The sequence below is a fragment of the Bactrocera neohumeralis genome, chromosome 4, assembly GCF_024586455.1.
Source record: "Bactrocera neohumeralis isolate Rockhampton chromosome 4, APGP_CSIRO_Bneo_wtdbg2-racon-allhic-juicebox.fasta_v2, whole genome shotgun sequence".
Lineage (NCBI taxonomy): Eukaryota > Metazoa > Arthropoda > Insecta > Diptera > Tephritidae > Bactrocera > Bactrocera neohumeralis.
Window position 1 is genome coordinate 6,648,212 of NC_065921.1, and position 19,348 is coordinate 6,667,559.

Genomic DNA, 19,348 nt, shown 5'->3' on the forward strand with positions numbered 1-19,348 from the left:
GCAACTCATTACTGAGGTGTACCGACGTAAGCAGCTGCTGTAAACAAACTAGTTGACAGATCACGCTCATATTTGGCATATTAATTAATAAACCTACCAACTTAGCCAACTAAAATTTTTTGAAATATCATTTATACAGGGAATCTAATTACAATTTCCGGGTGCTTTTTTGTCTTAATGCAGTCTACATACTTTTATTTAACATGTAATAAATAATATACATATGTCCGAATATGTAAGAACGTACCTGCATAAACATATTGAATAAATATAAATATTTCCATTCACAATTTACAGTAACACCAACGTGTATCGTGGTGCATTTTTCCGGGCCCAAATGTCAACTAATTGTCATCTTACAATAACCAACCAAACAAACGCCAATAACAACAACACCGCCAACCGCCCACCCAACACCCCTAACTGCATGAACATTAACGGTACACGCTTTTGAAAATATTTTCGCAGCTGTTACGTGTTTTCGGTAAGCGAACATTGTCTATTCTCATTTCCACGCATTCTCCTCAACGAAATCAAGAAGCCTTACAAAAGGTCAATGCAAACACACTGGTATGTGTGTGTGTGTGTGCTTTGAAACCTTTTTGCGTGAGGCGCTCGAGTCAGCTGTGCGTGTAGGCGTTCGCTAGAATCGTGGGCGAATTTATTTTTCCGCAACGAAATTAACGCTTCAACCGAAGCAAGCGAGTGTTGCGCTGCAGCAGGTGCAAGTAAAGGGCCAAAACGTAAGACAAAGCGCATTTCGTGTATTCGCCCACGTAAATTGGTTTTTCACTCATACGGAATTTTTATTGGACATTGCGGAGCTGCATTAGAAACCACAAATCGTCATTCTCGACTTTTGCCCAACGCAAATATCCAAAATCGCGATTTGTGGTTTCTAATGCGAGCTCCAAAGGTTAAATTCAAATAAATTGAGTTTTTTCTTCTCATTTTACGCTTGCAAAAAAGTGACTTCGAGGAATTTCTCATACTCAACTTAAAGTGCAATCACTTTGAACACACAACTGGAACCACAGCCAAGAACAAGCATTGATTAATTCAAAGCGACAGCAGCAGCCTTTAAAAAAGCAATGGATGTGAACGAATACCGACGACGGGGTGAGTAATAAAACGAAATTTATATATTTTTAAGCCAATCTAAATGAAAATAGAAACAGTTACAATAAATGGTGTGAACGGAAAATTGCTTAGGAGCTGCAAGGAAAGGAATTCGCAACCAAACCTCTATTAACTAAGTCCGCTCTGTGGGTGTCCACATATAAAAATTGCATTTGCTGCGTCTATGCTCGGCGAACGCAGCTAGCGCAGCAGCAGATCCCGTTATTCCAATTTTATTCGCATATAAATTTCAACTTAATTTAATTTGCCAATCCTTTGAAAAATGCAATAAAAATAACAATAACAATAACATATACACAGTGTGAAAACCAATGAAATACACACACATATGTGTATGTGTGGTTGTGTGTGTCGGCTTTGTGTCTCATGTAAAATCATTTGCACATTTGCATTCCATAGTCTAAACTTTTCGTTTCGCTCGCACATAATCAGATTTTCAGAATTTCTTCTGACATTCGGTTTGCCTTCTCGACTTTCCCACTTTCACCCATCCCTTGTCGCTTGGTTCGGCTTCGCTTTGCGTTCTGTCTTGTTAGCCAGTTTAGCTAAAAGTACGTTTCATCATTTTTGATTTCTTCCGCCTTTATCCCTTTCGCACAAATTCGCAAAGTCCAACATTTATTTTGAAATACGAACGAAACCCCATGAATCATTTCGAAATTTTAACTTAATGCAAATAAGCTGACTCGTTACAACGTCATGTGACTAATGAAATAAAGTGAAAGTATCTCTTTTGTATATTTAATCTTAATTTTTTTGATTTGCTGACTGCGCATTACTTTGCAGTGCAAGCTTGTTTTTTAAGTGTTTCATTGTTGTTGTGAAATACGGGTTTAAAGCGCACCCAATTAATGTTCTTTGGAATGCCACTCTTAAAGGTCCGCCTTAAAATATTGGTATTATGTTAAGTAAATCAAAGTTGTTAGCATAAAAATATAACATATTTGAGGGGAATGCATGGAGTCTCCCCTGAAATTCTTTTTGAGCTACAAACTGAGGTTTTCAACAAATTTGTGGCGGTCTCTAAGCGCTTTGTCGATTTTTGAGAGATTTTTTTATCAATACTTAGTTGTACAAGGAGCGTTCCAAAGTAAACAGGACTTTAAAAAAATAGAACAAATCGTTTTTTGGCAAAATCAATTTATTTTATTCAAAATAGTCTTCTTCTGCTTCAATACAGCTGTTTGCACGGTCCAAAAGCATGTCGAACGAGTGTTTTAGCTCGTTGGCCGGTATGGCGCCAGTATGCTGGTGCAAGCCTTTTGAATGGCCTCTACGTCTGAATAACGCTTTCCTTTCATGAGCAAATGATTTTTCCCGAAAAGGAAGAAGTCGCACGGTGCCATATCAGGTGAATATGGGGAGTGGTTAATGGTTAAAATGTGATTTTTGGTCAAATAGTCGTCCTTCGAATGTTGGATTCTGAGCAATTTTTGGTCGCCAGCCAATCTGTGCGGAACAAACCGTGCACACACCTTTCGTAAGCCCTAATCGATGTTTTGGAGATGTTCAACTCCATTTCCATGAATTTCAATGATGATTTCGGCTGATTTTTGATGAATTCACGCACAGTTTCGATGAAATTTCCGGTGATCACGGATTTTGATTGGCCTACATGTTGATCGTCATTTATATCCTTACGACCACTTGAAAACGTTGAAACCACTCATGCCTCCAGGGGAAGCTAGATTCAAAAAGTCCTGTTTACTTTGGAACGCACCTTGTAATTGAAATAAATTTCGCCATTTAGAGTGCCCAATAGTCATATTTCTAACAAAATAAATATTTACTTTCTAAACTTAAAAATTTAAAAATGACATACTCATTCGCTCTACTCGTAATTAATTTAATATCATTAATAATTTTGATATTATAATTATAATGTAGATATAATTTAAAAAAACACACACACGAAATGAAGCTACTACTTGCACCAATTTGATTTATTTTTGTCAGGCAAAGAGATGGTGGACTATATCGCCGATTATTTGGAAAACATTCGTGATCGTCGCGTATTTCCCGATGTCAAACCAGGTTATATGCGCGGTCTGTTGCCCGAGTTTGCGCCGGTCGAAGGTGAAAATTGGGATGCCATATTCGCCGATGTGGAGCGCGTCATTATGCCTGGCATAACACATTGGCAAAGCCCACACATGCATGCCTACTTTCCAGCGTTGAATTCGTTTCCTTCACTTCTCGGCGATATGTTAGCCGATGCGATTAACTGTTTAGGATTCACTTGGGCCAGTTCACCCGCTTGTACGGAACTCGAAGTGATTGTTATGAATTGGTTGGGCAAAATGATTGGCTTGCCAGATGATTTCTTGCATTTGCATAATAAAAGTCCAGGCGGTGGCGTCATACAGACGACGGCAAGTGAAGCTACGCTGGTGTGTCTGCTGGCGGGACGCACGCGAGCCATACAACGTTTTCACGAACGTCATCCCGGCTTTCAGGATGCGGAAATCAATGCGCGACTAGTTGCCTATTGCTCCGATCAGGCACACTCAAGCGTGGAGAAGGCAGCGCTAATAGGTAAGTGTTACGCTCAGTTGAAGTTTTAATCAGCTTACGAGCTAAACACACGCTCACGCTCTCTCTCTTTGTATCTCTTTTTAATTAATTCAAAGGACTCGTGCGTATGCGTTTCATTGAGGCCGACGACAGCTTGGCGATGCGTGGCAAGGCGTTGCGCGAGGCCATCGAGGATGACATTAAGCAAGGACTCGTGCCGTTTTGGGTAAGTCTACAACAAAAAATAAATAAATAATTTATATGCTATTAAAATTGGTTCAGCAAAAGAGCTTAGCAATTAAATTCCGTCACTTCGTCCAGTAAATGCGGTGACTATTACTCTTCACCGATGTCCATTAAAGTAGACGCGCCTGCTCTTAGCTGATTGCCTGTTACCCCTTTGCGTCGGATCCCATTGGGACCAATTAATATTAAAGTCGACGCGAAGTAGATGTGTTTCACCGCTAAGTCACTTGTCGGCAGGCGGCACATGTCATGTGGCATACAAATTGCTTGGTATTTTGTTACAATGATTCCAAAGAGGATTAAATCTTACATTTGCTGCCAGCAAAGTAATCTCAGTGTTTTTCGCATTTCGCCGAAGAATTGTTGGTATGAGCGCCGGTGAAAGGAAAATGGCAAACAATAAACATTATAAAAATAATAATAAGCAACTGGTGTTTTTGAAAGCAGTGGTGTCCTCATCATTCAAAAGAAAGTGAAATGTGCGGCCTGATTTCTTATTTGAACTAATTGAGCAACTTAATCTGTTCTACTCAAATGAGATATGAAATATATATGTATATATGTATAAATATAACATAAAGAAATGTTTACATATTTTTTCGGGTGAGAGGATTGAATACGCCTTCTGTGTCATTAAAGCTATCATTACGGCAACGGTATAGACACTTGCAGGATACTGAACACCTCCCTCTAAAGAACCGTCGCCTACCCTGTAACCACTTTTGCATTATTTCAGTGCAGTATTCCATTTTTATCATTTAGAGATTTATATCTGTGCAGCTGCGTCCGGTTTCTGGATAATCCTTCCGTTTGTGGAGGTACTTTTTGATATAATCGTGACCTAATACCAGATGTCTACCGAAAAAGTCGATTTCTCCATATATACCACTTGTCCATAAGTTTAGATCTCTTATGTGATAAGTCTGACTACCCATCTGCCGCGACTCTCTTTTTGCCCAATTTGTTCGCTATTATATTTTCTAATATTTCTTTAACACCCATATCTTTTTTTCTTTCGTAACCTAGAAAGTCAGTTAGGACAGAACGGTTTATAACAAATATTGCATCTCCTGACATTGTTGAAAAAGTTGATGCAAAAGCCCGCTATGCTGTGTATTTTGGCCAATATTTCACGCCGACTTTCCCTTTTTAAGACATCAGCCCAAAACTCTGTCTCTTATAATAAAACTCTGATAGTGGTCGACATTAGAAGCTTTCTTTTTCCTTGGATCGGCTTTTCTACGTTGACCAGTAGTAGTCTGTTAAGTTTGGAGATAATTTTCGCTTTTTGTGGCGTGCTGGATTTATGACTAGATAGTATATCAGGGGTCTAGTCTTACACCTAGGTATTTTATTGTTGTTGTGCCCTTAGAATTCCCCTATTGTAAGCGAACGTCGACTTACTTCTAGCTAGGTAGCTGTATTTTTTCGTAGTGTGCTAAAGATTGTGTGTGTCAAGCCATATTTAGTACCGTATCAGGACCTGATTTAGCTTTCTTCAGGCTTCTTCTGCATCTCGGGCTATAATTACTGCTGCGATGGATCCGCTTAGCCAATAAAATAGGATTCATTTAGCATCTGAAGTTCTAGTATATCGTCATAACTAATGTTCGCCAGGCCGATGTCCCTCTCTAGTCTATTACTTAGATAGCAGCGCAGCACAGTATTGAGATAATCCGGCATTCTAAAGCTTTTTTCTAGAACGTCAATCATTATCACCCATATCGCGCTATCGAATGTGTTTTATGTGTATTGCAGAATGATCGCCTGAGCGTTTTTAATAACCAGGACGACACTACATGTTCCAGGCTTTGATCTGTCTTCCAGATCTCTGAAATTTATGGAGAGATGGCACTTTCATTTTTTAATTACAACTCGATGATCTTAAATTTTCCTCTATCTAAAATTACTTATTTCTCACATCCTTCCTCGAAATTATTTTTCCAGGTTTGCGCCACGTTGGGTACCACGGGCTCATGTTCCTTTGACAATTTGGAAGAGGTACACAATCATAAATTTCTCACAACTTGAAAGACACTACAAGTATTTACTATATTTTTACTGGACGCAGATTGGTATAGTTTGTCGCGATTTCAATATTTGGCTCCATGTCGATAGCGCTTACGCGGGCAGCGCATTTATTTGCCCCGAATTCCGCACCTGGCTGCGGGGCATTGAGAAAGCAGATTCGATCGCCTTCAATCCATCTAAGTGGCTGATGGTACATTTTGACGCCACGGCATTATGGTAAGCGATGTTTCGATATGAGAACTCTATATTAAAGCGCTCCTTCTTTGTCAATCCAACAACCACTTAAGGATTAAGGACAGCACCGCCGTGCATCGCACCTTCAATGTTGAACCACTTTACTTACAGCACGAAAATTCTGGTGTTTCCATTGACTACATGCATTGGCAAATACCGCTAAGTAGGCGCTTTCGCGCTTTGAAAGTTTTCTTCGTATTGCGTTCGTTCGGCATTAAGGGTCTGCAAAAGCACATACGCGAAGGTGTACGTCTGGCGCAAAAGTTCGAAGCGCTCGTGTTGGCCGACCACCGTTTCGAGATACCAGCTAAACGGCACTTGGGTAAGACTAGGAAATGGAACCAAAGTAACGTTAATGATAATGTGACTTCTTAAAAACCCCAGGCATGGTGGTGTTTCGCATCAAGGGTGAAAATGAGATCACTGAACGTCTGTTGAAGCGTCTCAATCATCGCGGCAATCTGCATTGCATACCTTCCTCTTTGAAAGGCAAGTATGTTATACGATTCACGGTGACCTCTACAAATACAACTGTCGACGATATTGTGAAGGATTGGAACGAGATAAGGCGCGTTGCGTCCATGATACTGGACGAAATGAACATTACAATATCGAATAGAAATAAAGTTTACCTTAAGGGTAAGTTTGGTATTTCAATCATATTTTTTATAATGCTTACACTTGTGTGAGTGCGTAATCTGAATAATTCTTCGACTTTAGTAAAAAAGATGATGTGTATGTGAACATGTGAAGAACTTAGAGACATTTTTGTGACGTTTTGTGAAGATTCTTTAGATAAGCGCCTAAAACTATGCAACTTTCAGCAAACACTTAGAAAAACTGTAAGAAGGGCGGACTTATAAAGAAGCAGCCACTGTGACTTGCTCGAAAACAAGTAGGTTTTTTATAAAGGGCGATTTGGCTCATGCACTTTGGACAAAGTGCAACACGCATATAGAAAAGTCAGATCCGTAGAGACTTCACTATCTGGAGCACGAAGAAGGTGTATTATTCACCTTAAGGAACTTGGTCGGCAAAACCTCCAAGATAGTGGCATAAGCAGGCACCATTGCCAATCTTAATAAGAGGAGCCATTAGTAAGTTTATGGCCACTTCTTACTACACACTCCAAAGTGGGCATCGCAAGCGGGCTTGTGATTGAATCTGAAGGAAATGGATCTGCTTGTTCTCACTATCTACCGGCTCGCTACGCTGTACATAACTGGAACTCTAAGAACCATTCCAATGGCGCTTTTGAACTAGTGCTCTTCGCTGAAAGCTGCGCGATGAAATCAGCCGGAAGGACTACATGGCTGCAGCGGAATTTTCATATAGAACCTTCGGGCATAGCTCGGTGGATAATGGCGGTTTGGCAAGCACATACTACATGATCCCATTTTTCAGTTGGAAAGGAAGGTATGATAGCTGCGCGCAACACATTCAATATTTATACGGATTACTCGAAGATGGAGTACGGAATTGGTGCCCAGAGTTAGGCATAAGCCTTTTAAGCTAACCACTGCAGTATACTTCGAGCAGAGGTCTTTGCTATCTGGAAAGCCACAGATCTAGCCCCTATTGTATCAGTAGGCAACTCCAGACTAACATATCGCTCCGCATATCAGCCAGAAATGTCTACGGAAGCTAGCCAGCAGTGAAGAGTATCACCAGGAACAAGCGACTTCTCTTCTACTGGCCGACGATGTGGCATAAAGTGGGGTCACTCGAAAACGTCACCGACATTGGTAAACTCATTTTCTTTCTATACGACGATCTGAAATGGAGCATAACAAAGAAGATGAGGCCAAGGAGTCTGTTGAAATTCGCGTCAAATGCAAGCATACTAACGGATGACTACTTCTCATGGCCTACGAAACGGCCCTCAAACTGGTCTATGTGAGGCCTAATAACCTATCGGACTAACCTAACCTAACTCCTTAATAATTATAATATAAAGTCTTTCAATGTTCAGCGATTACACAAGATGGGTAAGCTTTGACGATGTTGAAAAGAGAATCAAAGAGAAGTTGGGGAGGGTTGTTCGATGTATTTATGGGAATGTGCGAAAAAAATTAAGAACAGTTAGAGTCATCTTATCACTAAAGAAACTTTTCAATCACATGGAGCTTTGCGGTGCTCCGAAGAAGTATTTACTGAACTCTAAGAGACTATATACTTAGGCAAAACGTTTCTATAATTGAAACATTGATTGTGAGAAATATGAGTGTTATATTATCAAAATTATATAAGAAACTTTTACAAATATAGGAAAAAGTCTTAATACCTCTCACATAACATTTGTAAATCCACAGATACGAAAGATAAAAGCGAAGCTTTTGGCTCCAGTCTTCTGCTCTCAAACTCACCACTCTCCCCGAAAATCGTCAACGGTTCTTTTGCGGCCATATTTGATGCTGACGAATTTTTGGCCAAAACCTATGCTGGCGTACGTATTGCTGTAAGTTTCAACGAATTTATAGTTAACCAAAACAAATTCTAATATTTTTTGGTTTAATTTGGCACAGCACCAAGAATCGCCATCGATGCGGCGACGTGTGCGCGGTATACTCATGTCTGGTAAAAAATAAGTGGCCTTGTGTTTTAAATTTACATATATGGATTACCACTGTAATATTTAAATTACGGTTTCTCTCTCTCATTATAAACAGGCAAGCAATTCTCACTAGACTCCCATATGGATGTGGTCGTGCAGAACTCCTTCGATTCGGGTACGAATAATTCAAGCACTGAGGCAAATGGCACCACAACACCAGTAAAAAAGAATAAAAATCCAAGCTCGATATGCGAAGATAGTGAAGAGTCCGCGGAAGGTATGCCGTCAAGGTAGAGTAGTCAGCTAACGGCTTCCGCAAAAGCTAAATGTTCTATTGTATTTGTATTTGTTGTTGCTATTGTTCGTATATTCCTTTAAGCTTCACCTGCAACGGCGTGTAGTGAAAACCTGGCTTGATGAATACATGAATATATAATTATTTTAGTTCAATATCGGTAAAGGTGCTCCTGTAGGAAGTTTCTGTGGGCCCAAAAGCGAAAACTTCGAAGAAAACAATAAACACTAGATTTTTATTATCATAAAAGTATGCTAAATTTCAGACGATATTTAGTAATTGAAGTATATGCTTTTAACATCTACATCATAACCTCACTCTGTGCGCACCCTTTACCGATCGCTTGTACACTGCATTCGTGAAATATTTAGTTTTACCAACGCACCTTGCTCAAATAGATTATCCAACGGTTAAACGAACCGCCACGTCGCCGAACTATTCAACGATGAAGATAGCGGCTGAATATCTGAGCCAAAACTCAATTTCCGCTACAACAAACCTCGCAGCACTACGTCGCAAAAGCACCGCCACGCAAACACCGCAACATCACTACAAGCCGTTGCATGCCACTTTGGATGAAGTCTCCGATGAGACTTCCGACGACTTGCTCTCGGAGAAAAGTGTGCTGAACAGTGCGAATGCGCAGCTGGTGGCCGCTAGTTGCAAGTTGCTTTTGGCAAACACACTGCCAACTCTTGCCGCAACCTCCTCCACGGCGCCTGCCTCGCTGCGCACAACGCCATCACCGCCTCTGCCAGTGCCGCAACAACAGCGCGCAGGCAATAATAATAATTTCACACAACAAATGCAAGCGATCAGTAATGCGGCAAGCGCTTCAACGCGCACCATCATGCGCGCGAATACAATGCAAGAGGTCTATCATGGTAAGCGTTACCTCGACACAGGCGTGGCTGTGGGTCCAGCCAACAATTACTTCTCTAATACCATAACCAATGCGAACACGCCGAGCGGCGGCACCACACCGACTACACCGAGCGCCGAAACACCGGACGCTGAGTCGCAATGGAGCGCGCTATTTCACAGTTTCGACACCGCGCCGGCGCCTACAGTGCGCGGTGTGAGCTATTTGAGCGGTCGTCTACTAAATATGGATAGCGTTTCGGCGCGCTCCACTTCTACGCTACCGAGTATTGACGAAAGCGCTTCCGAATGCATGTCCGTCTCATCGACGTCCACACCGGCGGACACATTCAGTATGCCTGCGCAGCTGTTGTCGAACCGGCACAATGTGACACGCTTTTACAGCGCGCCAAGTGCGCGTCCCGGTGCGCCGCCCGCGTCAATGCCAAGCACGTTGGCTTCATTTTCGTTAAACGCTATGACACTCTCCGAGGACGAGACAGACGCGGATGCGTGGCAGGTGGCGCGTTGCGGCAGTTCGGAGGATTACTCCATCACTTCATCGGGTGCACAATCGCGTTCGTCGTCGTTAGATCTGGTTTGATTTTGGATCAAAGTTAGCTGTCAGAGTGAGTATATACATATATACATATGTATATATGTACATATGTGGTTGTGGGCTTTAGTTTATGATGAGTTGTGTTTTCGTTTGAGTTGAAAATATAGCAAAATAGTAAAATATATCGAAACTGGTAATGACTTGAAATGAATTTGGAAAACGTGACACTAAAACTAATGAAATATATGGAATTTGCAAATATCTACAAACATAATATATTCAAGATTTACTAATTAAAGCGTTATGGAAAAAACAAAAATTTAAATAAAAAATAATATAAAATTTTAAACTATTAGTAAAGCCTTGTTTTTTTATTTTATTCTTTTTTAATTCTTTTTACAAAAAAAACTTTTTTTTTTTTAATTGCTGAAATTTATTTTAAAAAATAATTATAAAATCATACATTTTAAAATATTTTTTTTTTATTTTTTTTTATTCTTGTTTTTATTTATTTTTTATATTCAATTTTCAGCTTAACTTTTAATATTTGTAGTTTTGTATTTAAAATTTTTTAAATATTTTTTTTTTATCATTTATAAATATTTTATAAAATTTTTTGATTTGTATTTTAATGTTTTTTGTATTTCTTAAATATTTTTTATAATTTATAAATATTTTGTATAAGTTTTTAATTTGTATTTTAATTTTTTACATTTTTTAAATATTTTTTATTATTTCTAAATATTTATATAATTTGTTAATTTATATTTTAATTTTTTATATTTTTTAAATTTTTTTTATCATTTATAACTATTTTTTATATTATATTATATGTAATTTTTTGATAATTAAATTTTTTGTTGTATTTTTAAATATTTTTTATTATTTATAAATATTTTGTATGATTTTTTAATTTGTATTTTAATTTTTTTATATTTTTTAAATATTTGTTATCATTTATAAATATTTTATACCATTTTTTAATATTTGTTATTTTAATTTTTTTTCTAAATAAAATTGAAAAAAAAAATTAAATTCATAAAAATTAAATTATTTCCTAAAAAGTAGCATTCTTCTGCTGTGCTAGCAATAAATAGTGCATAAAACTCTACTAAAAACGTAGCAAAAATCCAAAAAAATATATAAACTTATCGAATTATAAACTATATACTTACATATACAAATATATTAAGCGTTATAAATCTGCTTTATTATATAAGCCTAACTTTCACACTTCAAAAACAAATTGCTTTATTGAGGAAGTTAAAAAAGAGCCAACATTGAATATAAAAATATATAAAGAATGGTTCTGATGAAATAAATGTGCGTAGGACTTACTACAGAAAGCGGAAAATGCTTGCTCACTTACTATATCTTATTATAACCAAATATGCTACCATCATGTTGAAGATACTATATATTATAACCAAAATATAACCAAATATAACCAATATATCAATATCTATATCAAATATATCTTACTCTATCGTAGGGGTGTGTCCCCCCCAAAAGTTATTAACATTTATGAAAATCACTGACTTATAATGAACAATTTTTCTGGCAATCAACAACTTAGCCAATGCGATTACGGAGAATAAGTTTAGAATTTAGGAACAATATATATATATACATATTAATCAAAATATTTATGATTCCTTCGATTATAATAAATACTTACATATGTATGTCAAAAAACTAATAATTATATATTACTATAAATAATACAAAAATATGTATCAATACAACTTAAAATATATAAGAATAGTCTGCATGCTGCATACATTTGTGCGCTTGGCAGTATCGTAGATCGTAAAAGTTATATATACATACATATATTCACATACGAGCACATAAGCTTATAAATTAACAAAAAGAAAATGCAAAAATGTAATGAAAATGGAATTGTGGATGGAAAACTCGGTAGTTAAGCTTACAGGTACATAGGTAAAGGCAGCTTAAGGCGAAGATGAGCAGAGCGCTTAATAAAATATTTCATTAATGCTTAAAGATTTAAAACGCAAAGTAAAAAATAAATTTAAATCAATAAAAAAAAAATAAAGAGTTAAAGAGTTAAATTTCGAACATGTTAAAGTACTCTCTGTGCTAATTACAAATTTGTAACAGTTTGCAACATTGCAAATCTTAAAAGAAAATATAGTAACAATTGTGTTTTTAAATGGAGTTACTTATATTATAATAGAATGTCTGTCTAATTACAAAATTTTATCGAAATCAAACGAAAATAAATGTTCTAGTGTTACCCAACACTGTTTAAATGAAAATCTTTCGAGGATCTTTTATTCACCACACACAATTACACCATACATTTAATGTTACATTATATCTAAACGTTTAACAAACAATGTAATTAACGCGATATTTTGAAAACTCCCGACGAAATTCGCAATTTACAGATAAATCGGCCCCACATTGTCACTGCCGCTGTTATATGGCGAGAGGTCATCAGAAAGCGATCTGTTCGATGCGCCAGAATAGTTGCCACAACTGATTTAAAAAAATAAAAACAAAATTCATTAAACGTTTTTTTTTTCAATTTTTATTGTATTGCTGGTTCTGATACTCACCAGGAATCACCGTAGAGTGATAGACCTTGGCCGCCTGCCAACTCATATATTTTGGCAATCAGCAAAAAGGACATGATCAGTAGTATTGTTAGATCGTGGTACAGTATGAGCGCGGCCAGCAGATAGTCATTTAGACGCATTTCCGCGTAACGGTAACCATTTATGGTTTGTGCATGGTACATGACGAACTGCAAGGCGACAAAGAAATTGTTATAATAATTGTAGTGATTAATGGTGAAAAATATTATATGAAACTGACCATCAGCACCGTTATTATTATGATCGTCGAATATATGAAAAACGCTATTTTAAGACCCGCCAAGAGCTGTAGCATTACGAAGAATACCGAGGTGATAAAAAATATTACAGCAGCCACAAACAATACTACAACGTCCAGTGTTAAATCGTGCTGAAAGCGTTAAGACAGAAGACATGTTTTATATAAAGAGCATTTTTTTCAAGATGGAAAAGCGTTTTTGGTGAAAACTTAAAAACAATTTTTAACTAAGGGATTAATGGCTTAAATTTGTGTATTTCAGTAAGGATAGAGACAGTATAGCGACTCGTGACTTGCAACTTCATGAACGAAACAAACTTTAAAATTTGCATAGCGATTGTAAATAAAGCCCTGCTTTCGTTGAAGATATTATGAACTAATGAATTTTTATCGAGAGCAGTAATGGTTTCACATATGACTATATCCGGCACAAACTAAAAGGAAAGGCAGAGCCAGACTTTGACTGCTGATAACTATAAGGTTAGGTTTGGTTAAGTTATCCGGTAGGCTAATAAGCCACGCATGGACCAATTTTGGTCCTTTGCTATACTAGATGGAATTCAGTTGCTAGGGGACCTTCATCCTTTAGGATGCCCGCGAATTTTTAGCAGACTCCGCGGTCTCAATATCGATACCTCCTCCAGTCTGTCATACCGCGGGGACCCCAGATGTTTACAGCGCAGTCTTGCCAATACGGGACAAATGCATTGTTTCACTAGTGCCCTCGTCTAGACATTTTCTGCAATCTTCTCGATCTATCAGCTCCATCCTGCGCGCGTGTGTCGCCACCAGACGGTGACCAGTTACTATTCCCATCACATTCCTACAGTATTTCCTATCGAGTGCCAATAGAAATTTTGTGTACTTTCGATATACCGTTTTGCACATGACTTTTGCAGTTTTGCACCCAGGTAGCTCGTTCCATCGGGTTTTGACTCCTCATATAAGATTCCTGCTTAAAATTATGCCCGTACAATCAATAGCATCATGATACGTCATCAACGAAACGAACTGTTAAATTCAAAATCTTCAACTAAAGAATTTTTCACTGAAAGTAAATGGAGGAATCTCTAATGCTATCAATATATGGGGTAACTAGAAGGAAAATGACTTCGGCTCGTCGAATTGTGGGATGTCTCTCAAGATAATACGCCACTTACACGAATGTGCACACCGATGATTATGAAGACAATGCCTAAGACGGACACGAACAGCAGGGTTATGCCGAAAAGCGCCAGAGTTGGTTCGACGATAGCACGTGAAATGCCCCAAGTTGTCATGAATACCTGCAAAGAATTTTTATTATAATTAATGTTGCGAAGTACACCGTTATATACATACTATTATAATTGTTATCACCCAATTGATGGGCTTTGTAAAGCGCAGATTCTCGAAGAATACGAAGGACGTCACCAACAACATGCCAATAAGAAGCGCAATTATTGAGATATACGAAAAGTCCATGATAAAGTTGCGCAAGCCATCACTAAAACGCGAACAAACGAGAGAGGCGTTGAGGTCAATGAGAACGTCATGGGGAAATAAGCACTCACAGCGTAATCATTAAGATCCATTGCACGATTGAGATGCAAAAGAAGATCACTGTTAAACTATAGGCGATGCAAGCGAATCGGGAGCGATCTTGTCGATACTGGTACATGCGCGGTGTTCTGCTATCATCGTCATCCATTCTGCCATTTGGCACACCAAATACACACCCTAATTTGGCTAACGAATTTAGTAAAGTATTACTAAATGTGGAATATTTTTAACGCTTCGTAATTTTGTTTGAATTTATTTTTTCCGTTTTTATTTACACCAAATAAACTTGTAATTTTCAAAACAATGAAATTTTCTTCTTCCACACAAAACGTAAACATATATTTTCTTTGGAATATTTCAATAATCAAAAACGAAAAAGAAGCACTGATTAAATAAAATAAAGTGCGAGAATTCACAATATTTATTAGTAGTTAATGAACGCAGAAGGTTTCCTGAGTATTTACTGAAGAACAGGATCATCTCCCACAACTCTATTGCACCGGTTATCAACTATCAAAATGTAGGATCTGAATAGTTTTAAGTTGTGACTTTCATTACTAGAAGTTGGTTGGTTGTTTCCCACTATATAAATGTAGCTGATGACTACTAACCTCTTCAGCAAAACACAATTTTTATAACGGATGATCAAAGTAGAGGTGCTTTTTATAAAGACCTACGTCTTAACAACGTTAACAAATCTTTCAACTTTATTACGTTATTGTCAATATAATCAGCTTACTGAGTATACTATTCGCAACGCGATGATAACCTATCTTGAGACCTTGGATTCATTATTGGATAATACTCGACCGAATAGACCACATCCAGCATGCAGTGAAAAAAATACAGCAGCCGTAGCTGAGAGTGTACACGAAGGCCATGGAGAATCGATTCGGCGCCGTTCGCAACAATTCGGATTGACGCATTTTACGTCGAGATCTCAAATTGAAAGCGTACAAAATACAGCATGTGCAAGAACTGAAGCCACTCGACCTGACACCGACATCGCTTCGCTATATAGGCGAGTTGCAATAAGTTCTAAGAAGATCTGAGGTTTTCTATACAAAGCTTGCTCAGCGTTGAGGCCCATTTTTGACAAATTTGACGACCTGAAGATATCCAAGAGCTGCCATTTTATCCAGAAAATGCAACGGTTTGGTGATAGGCCGGTGGAGACATCGGTCCATATTCTTTCAAAACTTATACCGGTGAGAACTTAACCGTCAATGGTGACCGTTATCGCGCCATGATAATCGACTATTTGATGCCTGAAAACGTGATCTCGGCGACATTTGTCTTCAAAAAAGGCGGTTCTCTTGAGAGAAAACTTCGGTGAGCAGATAATTTCACGTTTTGGGCCGGTCGATTGGCCAACAAGATCGTGTGAAATTACAGCGTTAGACTTTTTCCTGTAGGGATAGGTATGTAAAGCTTAAAGTCTATGCGGACAAACCCGCTTCGATTCGAGCCTTGGAGCAAAAACTCAATCGTATCATTCGCCAGTTAACACTCGAAATGTTCGAAAGAGTCATCAAAAATTGGACTCAACGGATGGACCGTCTGAGACGGAGCTCCGGCCAACATTTGAAAAAATTAATCTTCAAAAAATAAATCAAAACGAGTGTTCTTTCGTATGATAATAAACATTCCCCATAAAACTTGAAGTTTCTATGTATTTTCTTTAACAAAAAAAGGAACCTCAATCACCCTTTAGGAGAAAAAGATATATAGTCTATCCTTAACAGTCCACGAAAGTTAAGTTAAATGTAACCGTTGAAGATCGCCTAACATTTTCTACCCTTGAAATAACAATAATGACGACCATATTTGTATTCGATCATCAGAAGGTCGACGATAGAATATACCCTCGAGAACTAGATAGGCTCGGAGGAATTGTTTTCGATTTCCGTCCCTCTCTCGGTCACTGTCGAAGATGCGCCAATATACATGTAAACTATTATCAAATATATGTAAACGGTATGTATGGCCACACCAAAACACAAAAAAAAAAAATAAAAAAAAGCAATGAAAAGCAAAAAACAAATTCAAAATTTTATTACATCAAGACGAGCATTGACATCGAACGTCAACAAAGTGTAAAAGCTTTTGCTTTTACAATTCGCTTTGTATATAAATAATAGAGATTTGGGCAATCTGAAGTGCAATGCCGTTGGTAAAAGTAATCGGCGCACAGCCAACCATCGCGGCGGCGGCCGCAGTAGCGATCGAAGCCGCCGCTTTTAACAGACAGCAAGCGGATGATATTCCAGCTGAAGCGCCAAGGAAATACAAATTGCCAGTGGTGAAAGTCGAAGAAGAAGAGGAAATACAATTCTTTGGTAAAGTTCCACTGTGGCAGGACGACACGCCGGAGGCTGTACTCGCCGTGCGTAAAATACACACAGACTTCATTGTGGAGGTGCATCTGCACGCGCTTGGCTACTTGGTTGTGAGCATCAGTCAGTGGATATTAATATATAAAATGTATGTTTGTGTTTGGTGTGCTTGCGTAGTGCATTGAACCGTTACTATTATCTTGGTTTCATTTTTCTCGCTTTGGTTGCATTGTTGTTTTTGTTGCAGCAACGCAATTGCCAATTATGTGAAAGCACACTACTGTCTCTCATTGCTGCCGTTCGTCTTGAGTTTCACAATGCTGATTACCTTGGTATTCTTTTATGACGACATAACGAAGGGCCGACATATGGCGGTGTTTTATTGCTATACAGTTATAATGGTACGTTGATTAACTGCCCGAAAGTATACTACGCCGGAAATGACTAAACACCGCACAAGCATCGCTTTACAAATAAAAATATGCTTACATACATACAAATATTCCAAGTTAAAGTATACCCTCTAACTTTGAATTTTCCAAAGCTTGAACTTTCCAGCGTCCCAGTAGCGATGCCATTGTCCTCATATAATTTGACTCAATTGATGTGTTCGGGTTTCATATCAACAGTTGTCATAGTGGCGGGCATCTTGATCGCTCATTCGAAAAAAGTAAGTACACATCTTCAGGACACGACAATGAAAAACAATAATATTTTGCTATTTCCTCACATCCCTACAGGACTATTATGTATATAAGCCGGCATTTATATTCGCTTGGACATGTCGTTGTTTTTTAGTCGCCTCAATGGGTATTATTGTTGGGATTTCACTGCAAAGTCCTTACTTCGATGTGGTTATGACATTAACCATGACATTTTTCATGTCGCTTGTAAGTATTAAAGATCACACGTACACACACAAACACACTTTCACATTATAGTTTAATAAACGTACTGAGCATTCATACAGTGCACCATGTCGTATGAGCAACGCAAATTTTATAAGGAAATTGAATGAATTCTCAGTCAATTGAAGACGTTTGAATAACGTAATCACAGGTGACGAGTCGTGGATCTTTGAGTATGATCCCGAGTCAAATAGTCAATCTTCCGAGTGGCACACTGCGGCGTTTCCTCGCCTAAAAAAGGGAAGAATGAGCAAATCTAAAGTGAAAACGACCCTCACTGTCTTCTTCGACATCGTCGTTATTGAATTTATTCCTCCTGGACAAACCGTTAAAGCCAAGTTTTACTTCGAAGTCCACAAGAGACTCAAACGAAGGGTCAATCGGCTTCGCTAAGACATCGCAGTCGATTGAAAGTTGCTCTACGACAACGCCCCTGTTCGCACAGGCCGGCATCCCAGCGATTCCGCAGCCGCCCTACAGCCCAGATGTGGTCCCCGGACTTTTCCTTGCCTGAGGAGCCGCTGAAAAACAAGAATTTTGAGACTACAGAAGAGATCTAAGCAGCATGCACCTCGGTTCTCAAGGCTACCCCGGAGAATGCCTTCCATGACGCCTTCAATGCTTGGAAATGGCGCTGGTAGCGCTGCATCGACGCAGAAGGAGCATATTTCAAAAGTTTTTAATGAATTGTAACGATTAGTTCAATAAGTTTTTTTAAATCGACTCAGTCCTATTACTTTCCGGTCAAACCCTTTATATAGCCGTACGCTCAAGTCACATATTAACAAATTAACAATTATTTATTGTTACACATTATGCGATCAAGTATTTCATTTTTTTTTTTAATACAACTCTTTGCAGTACATCTTGATGTGCGCGAAGGCTATAAGCAGTGCCGAGTTCATTTGGATGGACACATATGGTCCACATATGTATGGCACGTTGTTCTATATCAATTACATGACGCTCTTCTCGATGAACGTCTTACTCTTTGAGGAACTCGATGCAGCAATGAAACGCCAACACCATTAGCCAAGTACAAAAAAGAAAAGAAATAGTGTATAAAGTTCACCGATCCAGCTTCCAGTTAATGATTATCTTTGCGTTCGCTTCTTTTTTTCTTCTTGCAATTGTATACAAGAAAATTACGTTAATATTTGCACAAAAGTCAAACAACAGCTGTTCCATAAATAAATATGTATGTTCCTCATGTATATATGTATGTGTATATATATTTTTTACATATTGTATTTTGTCATGCCATTT

At 38.2% G+C, this 19,348-nt stretch overlaps 3 protein-coding genes across 5 annotated transcripts; 2 read left to right on the forward strand and 1 right to left on the reverse strand.

The window, feature by feature from the left end:
* Nucleotides 1-385: 385 nt before the first annotated feature.
* On the forward strand, nt 386-10,794 carry LOC126755120 (histidine decarboxylase). 3 transcript variants are annotated; one of them, XM_050467456.1, is made up of 12 exons: nt 386-484; nt 970-1,119; nt 3,097-3,675; nt 3,771-3,880; nt 5,848-5,901; nt 5,972-6,147; nt 6,219-6,487; nt 6,550-6,804; nt 8,478-8,623; nt 8,691-8,742; nt 8,835-8,996; nt 9,413-10,794. In XM_050467456.1, exons 2-12 carry the CDS (start codon nt 1,092-1,094, stop codon nt 10,477-10,479), a joined length of 2,898 nt encoding a protein of 965 aa, XP_050323413.1. In that variant the 5' UTR covers nt 386-484; nt 970-1,091; the 3' UTR covers nt 10,480-10,794. The 3 variants fall into 3 exon arrangements, with proteins under 3 accessions (XP_050323413.1, XP_050323412.1, XP_050323414.1); XM_050467455.1 differs by lacking the exon at nt 386-484 and adding an exon at nt 669-743; XM_050467457.1 differs by lacking the exons at nt 386-484; nt 9,413-10,794 and adding an exon at nt 9,099-9,394 and having other exon boundaries at nt 789-1,119; nt 8,835-9,009.
* A 659-nt stretch (nt 10,795-11,453) lies between these two features.
* On the reverse strand, nt 11,454-15,168 carry LOC126756066 (uncharacterized). Its single transcript, XM_050468879.1, has 6 exons — nt 14,850-15,168; nt 14,638-14,782; nt 14,457-14,582; nt 13,279-13,428; nt 13,020-13,207; nt 11,454-12,939 (listed from the first exon to the last, which is right to left on the reverse strand). The coding sequence occupies exons 1-6, from the start codon at nt 14,984-14,986 to the stop codon at nt 12,843-12,845; spliced, it is 843 nt and encodes a 280-aa protein (XP_050324836.1). The 5' UTR covers nt 14,987-15,168; the 3' UTR covers nt 11,454-12,842.
* A 1,834-nt stretch (nt 15,169-17,002) lies between these two features.
* LOC126756918 (uncharacterized) lies at nt 17,003-19,274 on the forward strand. The gene is made up of 5 exons (XM_050470420.1): nt 17,003-17,322; nt 17,422-17,575; nt 17,719-17,844; nt 17,915-18,064; nt 18,944-19,274. The coding sequence occupies exons 1-5, from the start codon at nt 17,003-17,005 to the stop codon at nt 19,112-19,114; spliced, it is 921 nt and encodes a 306-aa protein (XP_050326377.1). The 3' UTR covers nt 19,115-19,274.
* The last annotated feature ends 74 nt before the right edge of the window (nt 19,275-19,348 follow it).